Raw genomic sequence first — 11,500 nt, 5'->3', positions numbered from 1 at the left:
ATTCTATAGTCCTAGACACACACTGTGGCTGTCTGGGCTCCATGCTTATAAAACTTTACATTCTATAGTCCTAGACACACACTGTGGCTGTCTGGGCTCCATGCTTATAACACTTTACATTCTATAGTCCTAGACACACACTGTGGCTGTCTGGGCTCCATGCTTATAACACTTTACATTCTATAGTCCTAGACACACACTGTGGCTGTCTGGGCTCCATGCTTATAAAACTTTACATTCTATAGTCCTAGACACACACTGTGGCTGTCTGGGCTCCATGCTTATAACACTTTACATTCTATAGTCCTAGACACACACTGTGGCTGTCTGGGCTCCATGCTTATAAAACTTTACATTCTATAGTCCTAGACACACACTGTGGCTGTCTGGGCTCCATGCTTATAACACTTTACATTCTATAGTCCTAGACACACACTGTGGCTGTCTGGGCTCCATGCTTATAACACTTTACATTCTATAGTCCTAGACACACACTGTGGCTGTCTGGGCTCCATGCTTATAAAACTTTACATTCTATAGTCCTAGACACACACTGTGGCTGTCTGGGCTCCATGCTTATAACACTTTACATTCTATAGTCCTAGACACACACTGTGGCTGTCTGGGCTCCATGCTTATAAAACTTTACATTCTATAGTCCTTCCTACAGGGAACATCTTTTTTCATACTATGGAATTTACTATATATTTACTAAGTTATTAAGTTTTGTAGGAGGATAGGAGGAACTATAGTCTATAGATTCAAATCTTATTTGCATTGCCATGATGTTAAAGTCTAACTTGAGGTTATTAGAGACAAGTTGAGTCTAGGTTATTGAATCTAGTTGAGTCTAATGTTTTACAAGCATGGGTCTTGTGGTTCCTGTCCAGGACAGAAGTTAATTTTCATTATTTAGTGAGAAAGAGATCATTGTAGCACTTGGTGATTGGTGATTCACCTTTCCACTAAGCTATATACCTTTTTCATTTTTGTTTTTGGTGCTTATATGCACATATGGTTCAAGCTTGCTGTCCTGGGCACACATTACAGGTTAGCTGTCTGGCTAAAACAGAGGTTAATATTTGTTCACTGGTAGTGGCTAGTAAGATACAAGTCCACACAATGGTCTTACACCTCTCCACTCAGCTGCTAAGACTCATTCTAGGTGTGAGCCTGTACTCGGATATGAACCCAGTAACTACCAGCCTTGAGGCAGAGGGCTTAAGGCACCACACCACCATTTAGCGTGTCGTTACTAGCTGTAGCAGCTTAATATAGTCCAGTTTAGGAAATAGTTCCTCATAAAAAAAAATACTACAAAAGTCTGATATGCTTTTGAAATCTTTCTTTGATGATGGTAGGTTGACCTCTGTGATATTTAAATAACCCATTGGTTTGAAGTTATTTGTTATATGTGGTACCAACTGATAACAAGTGATATAGTGCCACTTGTATAACGGCAACACTAGGTGGTGCTCAGGCATGAGGGCTGTTAACTAAACAAATTTGTGGTCTATCTATGTTCATTTTTTACACGGTACTTAATAATTCTCAGTTTAGAGTACTCCCAAAAATAGTAGTAGTCACATGACCCTCTCAGTAGTGTTGTATTTTCCACAGAATATATTCTGACATAGAAATTGTATTGAACTGCATGAAGTAATTAATGGCGGTGTGTTAACTGAGGCTGCTAGCTGTGTTTTCATTCTAACTTGGAGCTGGTACAGGCATACAGGCTCATTACCTACCAGCCGCAAACCGTAAATGGGTTTAATGAACTTCACACAGTATGAAATAACATCCCAGTCTTTTTTTCTGAAAATGTATTTAACTTCACCTTGTGCAAGACAGGGTTTGATTTCCAAATACATGTAATTGTACAGAAAACAAGTAATTGACTTTATTACCATTTCATTCAGATAAGCGTGTCTGTCCACTTTTTTGGCTTGTGTTCCAGCTTTCTTTTGGGTCATCTCGGATTTCACTCCACCAGCCTGTTCGACGGACCTGCTTCAAAAGAGGCTCTACCCTAAAAATCTGTTGAAAGTGTGAAAAGGAGTTCTGGTCGCTGGGTTCACAATAGAGGGACCGAATCGACCAGCCATAAAGATTTAACCCTAAGCTCAGATTAATGACACTAATAATTTCGGCTCATTTCACGGGAATCTGTTGAATCTACCGTAACCAGTCCCCCCGGTCCTTCAGCTGCTAGGGATTTCACGTGATAATGCCAATAAGTAATTTGCCATTTTGTTTTTCCTTCTCAGTTTCGACTGGCGTTCTGCACATGTCCTCAAAGCCGAGGTCATTAAGCCGGTGGGTCGGAACGCGTGTCAGTACCACGGGAGACAAATATATTCATTAGTCGAGGTGGACTCGACAACAAAGATCACCTTAATTTATCTGACCTTATAATTAACAGTGAATTTCAGCAGTCGACTGTTTTATTATCTTTTTTTTTTTTTTTTTTTTTTTTTTTTACGATTGATGGCTATGTCCAAAATCTGTGGGAGTTATAATTATTGCTTGGGACATCGGAGAAAGGGTTTGCTATTAAATTTTAGAACTTCCAGAAGAGTGTTAAAAGACATTAAGTAAAATATAGGTCACTGTGGGGGGACACCTGGAAAGGATTTTAAAAACTTGTTTTGATTTTGGTTTCTGTTATTATTATGTTATTGAAAGTAGGGGAAACAGAATACAGCTGCCTTATAATTAATGATTTATGGGTTTTTTTGCTTGTTTTCATAATATCCAAGAATCCTAAAACACATATTCAAAATACATGTAATCACATTATTTAAGTTTATTGTTGTGTTGAATTTTAATGGTTCTCTGTGCATCTATAACTGGTTGGAACTTGCTCTGTTAACCAGGGTAATGGGATAATAGTAGTTTCCATCTGGTTTATGATGTTAGCTGCCAGTTGGTGTATTTTCTTTAATGGCTAAAAAATTTAGGTTCTTTTTTTCTGAAAATGGAGTTTTGTCATTTGGTTATTTAAGACAAGTTTTCATTGCCCAGTGATTGGTTTAATAATGACCTTTTGATGATGGTATCTGTACATCACTTCATTTATGACCACACCTGTTTATTAGTGCAAACCAGGGCTGTACCTAAACTTTAATATCTGGGGGTGCAGTAATAAAAGAATTGGGGGTACAGAAGGGATAAAAAAAACCCCATCAAACAACATCATATTTTCACTGGCCTAGAAAAGTTACTGGAGTCCATGAAAAATATCTTTGATTAGTTGAAAATGTACTCGGGTGTCATTAAAGAAACATTATTTTCCTTTTTATTAGCTAGACTATGTTATTGACAGTATACAACATTTGTGGCCAATAATCTTTGGCAGACAAACCTTAGGCCTCATTTTATGGATTATGGACAATCATGGAATTATATCATATAGAGGACTCAATTTCACAATAATCCATAAGCCAAGTTTTGCACATGAACGTACATCTACGACTAAACTACAATTCATATTACTAACAACAGTACAAAAAATATAGTTTGAAGTAGGCATATTTCATTTTCTTTTGTCCTTACAATGTCCCGTCTTTCCTAATGATGTAATTTACTGTGTGAAAATAGATGCCAAACACATGTAAACGTGCGATCAGTATAGCTGCAAGTCACAGACGTAAAGTTGTGATGTTTTGAGGAATTGTCTCCAAGGTCCAGTTTTATGAAGCAATTGTTGTGCTGTGATCACCTTAAGTGCATATAGGTAGTTATCCACTTACGGTGATCTTAGCGCTAAAATTGCTTAGTAAAACTGAACCTTGGGCTACAATTGGCCTGTATCAAGGAAATGTTTATTTAACGATGCACTCAATTCATTTTATTTACGGTTATGTGGCATTGGACATATGGTTAAGGACCACACAGATATTGATAGAGGAAACGCGCTGTCGCCACTTCATGGGCTATATTTTCGATTAGCAGCAAGGGATCTTTTATATGCAATATCCACAGACAGGATAGTACATACCACGGCCTTTGTTATTCCAGTTGTGGAGCACTGGCTGGAACGAGAAATAACCCAATGGGCTCACCGATGGGAATCGATCCTGAATCGTTCGTGCATCAGGCGAGCGCTTTACCACTGAGCTATGTCCCACCCCTTGGCCTGTATCAGTGTGCAGTCTACAGTCTACATGGTACTTGTTCAGTGTTGGTTGACAGAATGTTTGTGTATATCACTTTTATATAAATCATTTTCCAATTTTATTTCAGGAATGCCCTTTTATCAAGCAGTAAACATTTTGAAGCGCCAAGACCGCATTATTAAAGGAATACAAGTATGGTATAGTGAGCAGGTAATTTGCATTATTTTTACTTTGAACTTCACGTACGAGTATATCTGTGTAAACTACAGATATCTTAGTTAAGATTAAGAGTAAATATAAGATTATAGGTTAAACATTTGGATTTGTAGTTAAAAAAAGTAAAGTTTGTTTTATTTAAGGACACCACTCACTAGAGCACATTGATTTTTTATCTTATCATCGGCTACTGAACGTCAAACATATGGTCATTCTGATACTGTTTTTTAGAGGAAACCCGCTGTCGCCACATAGGCTACTCTTTTACGACAGGCAGCAAGGGATCTTTTATTTGCGTTTCCCACAGGCAGAATTGCACAAACCATGGCCTTTGTTGAACCAGTTATGGATCACTGGTTGGTGCAAGTGGTTTACACCTACCCACTGAGCCTTACAGAGGGATTTGAAGTTTACAACAGTTTAAAATTGAACTAAACATTAGAAACATTTAATAATACTAACTGATGTTTTGAAAAAAGAAATTTGTTTTGAAAAATTAATTGGGGTTTTAAAAAATACATGTACCTTTTTAATTTGTTATATAATTTTTTGTATTGTATGCAGTTGCATGTTAAACATGTAGTTACTAAAGCTTTGAAAAACAAATTGGCAATACAAGTTAAAAGTTATATACCAGTAAAAGTTAAAGTCTGTTTTGTTTAATGACACCACTAGGGCACATTGATTTATTAATCACCAGCTTAGCTAGCAGTAGTGATGATTTAAAATCTTAAATTTCATGGATAATTTAGCAAATGAGAAATTTGAGCTGATGCTACATGTATGTGCCCTGTGGTCATTCTAATATTACACGTGTAGTTGAACAGACCTCTTCGTATCGCATACTGTGCAGGTGTACATGTACATCAAGATAACAATGACACTGTCCGCATGCATCTTTTTCTCTGCACGATTTCAAAAACTTAAATAACGCCTATCATTCCTGGACCCACGGCCATTGTGGTCAATGTCCGAGGTACATGAGGGTTATTTGTGGCTGTACAAAAGACCCTCATGAGGATGCGCTGCCCAGACCACTGGTACCTCTGGGCTACTATTAACTGTATACGTAAATCACGGCTCTTCCGCGTTCCAGCTTTGTTTGTGTTATTTACCACGTCGTAATTGATGTTTTCCTTTCGGTCTTCAGCAACCGCTGGCCATGGATCTCGTGCTCAACCTATCTCAGGATGGAATTAAGCTTCTGTTTGACCCTGCGTCTCAACGATTAAAGGTAAGCTTGTCGGCCCATCAATAGGGGTCAGGCTAAGGGCCATTCACGCTAATTTGTGTCTTGTGTGTTAGATGCAGTCTTTTTAATAGGGCCAGATAGCTAGAAGCGTGCCTGTCTTGTCAGAACTGAGTTGATATGTGTTTTTGGAAAAAAATGGGAGTAAGACTGATCTGTTATTGCAAGGAGTTTTAATTAATATATTAAAAAAATCAAAGATGATAGCAAATGACAATGACATCCTGACAATGAAGTAAATCCACAGTTGATACTTACAAAAATATTTGAATATTTTTGGACATACCTATTTTATTTTTGAATACATGGGCAGTATTTTCCTTTGAAAACTTCTATGGAACTTTTTATGTCTTATATTCAATAAAACAATTAATTTTATTTCAGCATTTCTGTATTTAAATAGTACAAATTTGTGAAGTAAAAATAGATATAATTATGTACTTTTTTATTTACTGATGAGAAAATTCTTAATTTTGTAAAACTTGGGCCTTGGAAGATTTAAATAGTTAAACCTGTTTATATAACTGATATATTTTTAAAAAAAAACATTTTATGAGTTAAAAGTATAGTTTGTTATTTATGTTTATTTTTGTCACCAATTTTTAATTGAGGGATAATTATATTGTATTTTATTGTGATTTTTTTCATCAAATTAAAAAAAAAAGTTTTAATTTTTATTATTATTTAAAAAAAGAAGAAGTTTATTAATTACAGAAACAAATTTGATACTGTCAGGGTTGGGGCCCTGATATCACTACCTTGCAATAATAAAAAAAATTCAAATGCAGACACTGGTATCTAAATGTAGCGCAGTGGTTATTTCTATCCATCAAACACCATCGGTTTGCCCTGGGTAAGGTCAGTTAAAGTAGCCTTGTCTAATGACTCAAGTGAATACCAGTCTATTGACCTTAACAGGGTCATTATTATAAGAGGGTGGATATTAGTGCAGCAGTTTGTTGGACACCGGTCACCATTCTGGCAGTTTTTGTACCAGTTTGTTTAGGAACGCAAAAAAAGGAGAAAAATAATTTAATTTGCATCTGTCGTTTTCTGCCCCATTACTGTCCAGAGATGTCCATATGATGTGCCGAATTTGATTCAAGATGTTCTTCAGGTTTAAACAATAAAACTTGAATGGGGATCATATCAAAGCTTGGCCGGCAGGCTCATTGACGAAACACTTGAAGATTTATTAAAAAGAAGAGAAAAAAAAGAGAGAAGCTAGTCGGCTCATTGAGGACTCTTGTGTGTTTTATCCGAGCTGACCACTAGCCAATTCCCATTGTACACCTCCCAGTCATTTTGCATACAGTTATTATCTGTGACAAAAGCTGGGGAGCGTGCACAGTCAAGTAATCTGAAAAGACGGCACGTGCCCCACCAATGAACCTGTGTTTAACACCAGGCTTGGAAAAAATCCCTTTCTTTTGTTCTTTTGTGACATTCTTAGATTTGTGTTCCTTATCTCGAAGGTGCCGGCCCACTGATACCTGTTCATTAATCTTTATTTGTGAAATTTAATAGCCGATGACATTCGGCATCACCATGCGGCTCATTTCACGTCTTGTTTTTATTGCCATTCATTCAGCCGATTGATTTGTTTGTTGTCATATTTTTGATAAATCTAGTCGTTGTCTTGATATTGATACATTGATATTTTATAGATCAACTCCCGCTAATTAAGTAATTTTGTCTTTGGCAAAAAATATACCATGGAAAAATAGTCTCCATGACAGTTTGGCAGTTAATGTGTAAAACAGGATTTTAATTTGTTAGCATTACAATAACAACAACAACAACAAACAAAAAAAAAAAAAAAAAAAAAAAAAATTGAAAATTGAAAAATTTAAATCTGAAAAGTACAAGACAAAATAAATGCTGCAAAAAATTGAAAACACCACAAAAATCTCCACAACTTTGCTGTTTGCCGTGATCAATTCCCAGGGACCCGTTCCACACACTGATCTTAGCGCTACGATCACCTTAAATGCATAGAGTAGTTATGCACTTAAGGTGATCTTAGTGCTAAGATTGCTTCGTAGAACAGGGCCCAGGACTGTATATGATATAGTGAGATATTTGTATCAACATTTTCACAAGTCTATTTAGCATTCTATGTGTTACCCCTCTCCCCCTCCCAAAAAGCACATATAAACATTGTTGATTTTGCAAGGAATATATTTTTTTATTAACATTGTTTTTGGTTATAACCCCTTCCCCTCCAGTGTATAATTTGGAAGCTCTTCATTGGCCCTTAAGATGCTAAATCTTGGAGGGTAGGGTGTGTGGATTACACTTTATTAGAACTAAAACAATTACAGTGAAACCTCTAAAGACCGGACCCTCTGTAAACTGGAATTCCTTCAAAACCGGACATTTTACAGTCCCTTTTTAAAAACTAGAACAGAACTTAACCTCTCTAAACTGGATCCCTCTTAAAACCAGACATTTGTCTTGGTCCCAAGGGTGTCCGGTTTAGAGGGGTTTCACAGTAATTTAATTTATTAGCAAATTCCCCATACCACAATCCACAGAAAATTATACATGTCAAAGGTAATCAATTAACAAGTTGATACTTGTTATCTTTTCGTCATTAACAATTGAACCAGTTTCAACTTAAGAGGCAGGATGTTCAAAATGTAGCTCAGTCGATAGTGCACTTGTCCGAGGTGCCTGGGTTAAAGAATAAAATCCCTTTGGTAGAACTATTCTCTGATTGTTTTTCCCCATTCCAACCAGTCTCGATCCCCGTCGGTGGACCCATTGGGCTATTTCTCATTCCAGCCAGTGCTCCACAACTGGTGTAACAAAGGCTGTGGTATGTACTATCCTGTCTGTGGGATAGTACATATAATAGATCCCTTGCTGCTAATTGAAAAGAATAGCCCATGAAGTGGCGACAGCAGGTTTCCTCTCTCAGTATCTGTGTGGTCCTTAGCCACATGTTTGACGCCATATAACCGTAAAATAAAATGTGTTGAGTGCATTGTTAAATAAAACATTTCCTTCCCTCCTTCCCAATAGCTGATTATTAATACATTAATGTACTTTACTGCTGTCATGATTAAACAAAACAAACAAACAAACAGTTTCACTTCTCAATAATATTTGTGAATTTGTAAAAACAATTCCGGAGGTATGATGGGTCTTGGGATCAATCCCTCTTGGTAGACTCATTGTTCTTTTTTTTTAAACACATGACTGATAGTTATCAAATACTGTGGTATATGCTGTCAGTGGGAGAGTGCATATAAAAATCCTTTCCTCATTTTAGTACAACTAAAAGTAACCCATGTGGCAGCATCGGCTTTTTTCTCTCAATATTTCCTTAGCCAAGTGTTGCAATAACCACATGGTAGTCACCTAAAAGCCTTGGGTCTAAAATGTTCTGGGGTGTCATTAAAAAGACATTCCTGAGTTTGCTGCATTGTAAGATGCTTCTGACTAATAAAATATTTCTACGATTAAACTTACATATTAAATAAATTTTCTTGTTTAGAATATCAGTGTCTGTATATTCAATGTGTTTCTGGTCATCTTAATATTTGTAAGAAGCCCAAACTGGATTTTGTCTTCAAATAATTTTGTACGTACGAAAAAAAATATTTTAGGAAATAAAATGAAATTTAACTTAGTACAAATATTAGAACGATCAGAAACACGTTTAATATACAGCTACTAATATTTTATGCAGAAAAATATATTTGATATGTAATTACAATCGTTAAAAAGTCTCTCTTAGTCAATAACATCTTAACAATTGCAGCAAACTCAGGAATGTCTCTTTAAACAAACATTCCACTGGAATTTATATTACATAATTTTTCAGGGCTTGAAATTAAAATTTTCTTACCTACGGCAATTTTGAAATGCTTTTTCCATAGGCAGAATGCTCACCTACATCGAATTTGAGCCTCCTATAAAAAAGTTTGAACCATTAACTTTTGACAAAAAATAAAAATGTTTGTTTAATGACAACACTAGAGCACATTGATTAATTAATCATAGGCTATTGGATATCAAACATTTCGTAATTCTGACACGTAGTCATAAGAGGAAACCCGCTATTATTTTTCCTAATAGAGCAAGAGATCTTTTATATGCACTTTCCCACAGACAGGAAAGTACATACCACAGCCTTTGTCCAGTTGTGGTGCATCGGTTGGAACGAGAAGAAACCCAATCAGCTGAATGAATCCACTGAGGTGTTTCGATCCTGCGACGCAAGCACCTCAAGTGACCACTCAACCGACTGAGTTAAATCCTGCCCCTTCATAAAAATAAAAACAAAATAGTGTCCCTTCAACCAATGGCAAATCTTTTTATCTAGCGGTGAAAAACCCCTGTCATTGGCATAAGCATACAAGACAGGGGGGCAGGGGGGCAGGGGGGCCTATATAGCTGTTTGGTAGTAATGCTAATATGATTTTCCAGATTCAGGCATTTTTATCAGGCAAAACTAGCCTATCCCCCTATGAAAATGGGAGCCATTATGCCTATGGCCATTGCTAAAGCCCCAGACAGCTATGGCAATTTTGGTTGGTACCATTAAGTTTGAGCCATATATTTCATTTGTGATAAAAAAAAAAATCTAAAATTTTTAACACTTAAAGTTTCATATTTTGCAGAAACACAATTTTTTTAAATGTATGCATCTGTGTAACAGCTTTTCAACCTCCTGTTTCAACACAAGATTAAGACTATTGATTAATAATTAATAATTTTATATTACAATTTTCTCAAATAAATTGTCAACAACTTTTGGAACAGGATTTTCTAATAAGCATTTTTAAAATGTATTTATTGTTTGTCCATATATTACATGTATGTACAAACAAGTGAAATGTTAATTTTGAAGAAAACAAATTCTGCACTGAAAATGTACATCACAGCCTGATAAGTAATTATCTTCTAATCAATTTTAACTAAAAAATGGAAATGCATCTCAGCTTTCTAAGTTGAACTAAATTGAAAAATAATTGTATTTTATTAAAAAGTGCTAATCTATCATAATCTGTGCAGGTTAAAACATTTGAGTACCGCAGTAAAGAGTTTAGTTTTTTCTGTTTTGTTTTGCACCCGGGTGTTTACCGTGAGTGTCAGGAGATTAAGGCTAATGAATACAAATTAGCCCTAATCACTGCATGTGCGACTCTGCCCCGACCATCAGCATTCATAAAACTACACAAAAAACTTTGTACGGCGACAATTAATGGCCAAACATTGTTTAAATTATTGTTGGAAACAGAAAAAAAAAGTTCATGCCCCTTTTAGCACCTGGTTGGTTTGAGGTTTTTTGTCGCGTGCCATGGGTCACACCCAGGTGAATACCGCATGCCGTCTGACCCCTGACCTCAAGCCCCCTAACTGGTCCCCTTTTGGTCACTTTAAAGGTCTGATTGCTCTCGAGTTGTATCAATTATGGCCAGAATGGCCACGGTGTCCGAATAATATAAAAAATGATTGTTGTTTGTCAAAATGTGTCGAAAAGACAATTTATATGGAAATTGGTTCTCCACTGGTGTTTGCATTCCACTGTTTCATTGTGGAAGCTTGTTTACTTTGACGGGTAGCTGCAGTATATCTGTTTAGTAGGACCAGTTGGAGGCAGATGATAGTGTTTGGTTTTCTTTTGATTGCTACCCTAAGATATACTTGAAGCGAAAGGCGTTAGGTCTTCTGTCCACAGTCCGACCAGAACAGCATGCTGGACATTTCTTGTTCATGAAGAACAAATATGGACGTCCTTCCATAAAATAATAATCACCACTATATCGAACTAATGATAGGTGCTAGTATGCAAATAGGAGTAATAAACACTGGTGCAGAAAGGAAATGTTTTGAAAATTTGTGACAAAGAGTGTGTTAAAGGTTTAATGATTAAATAGGTTAGAAAATAAAAATATATTAAAGC

The 11,500-nt window shown here is 36.3% G+C and overlaps 1 protein-coding gene across 1 annotated transcript in view; it reads left to right on the top strand.

The window, feature by feature from the left end:
* The window catches only part of LOC121388599 (UPF0183 protein C16orf70-like), a 60,055-nt gene that overhangs the window by 13,904 nt on the left and 34,651 nt on the right, over positions 1-11,500 (top strand). The window contains exons 2-3 of the mRNA XM_041520001.1: positions 4,246-4,328; positions 5,485-5,568. Coding sequence (XP_041375935.1) covers positions 4,246-4,328; positions 5,485-5,568 — 167 coding nt within the window. The remainder of the gene's footprint in view (positions 1-4,245; positions 4,329-5,484; positions 5,569-11,500) is intronic.

Source organism: Gigantopelta aegis, chromosome 14, assembly GCF_016097555.1.
Source record: "Gigantopelta aegis isolate Gae_Host chromosome 14, Gae_host_genome, whole genome shotgun sequence".
NCBI classification, from domain to species: domain Eukaryota; kingdom Metazoa; phylum Mollusca; class Gastropoda; order Neomphalida; family Peltospiridae; genus Gigantopelta; species Gigantopelta aegis.
This window is presented reverse-complemented; position numbering and strand designations above follow the sequence as displayed.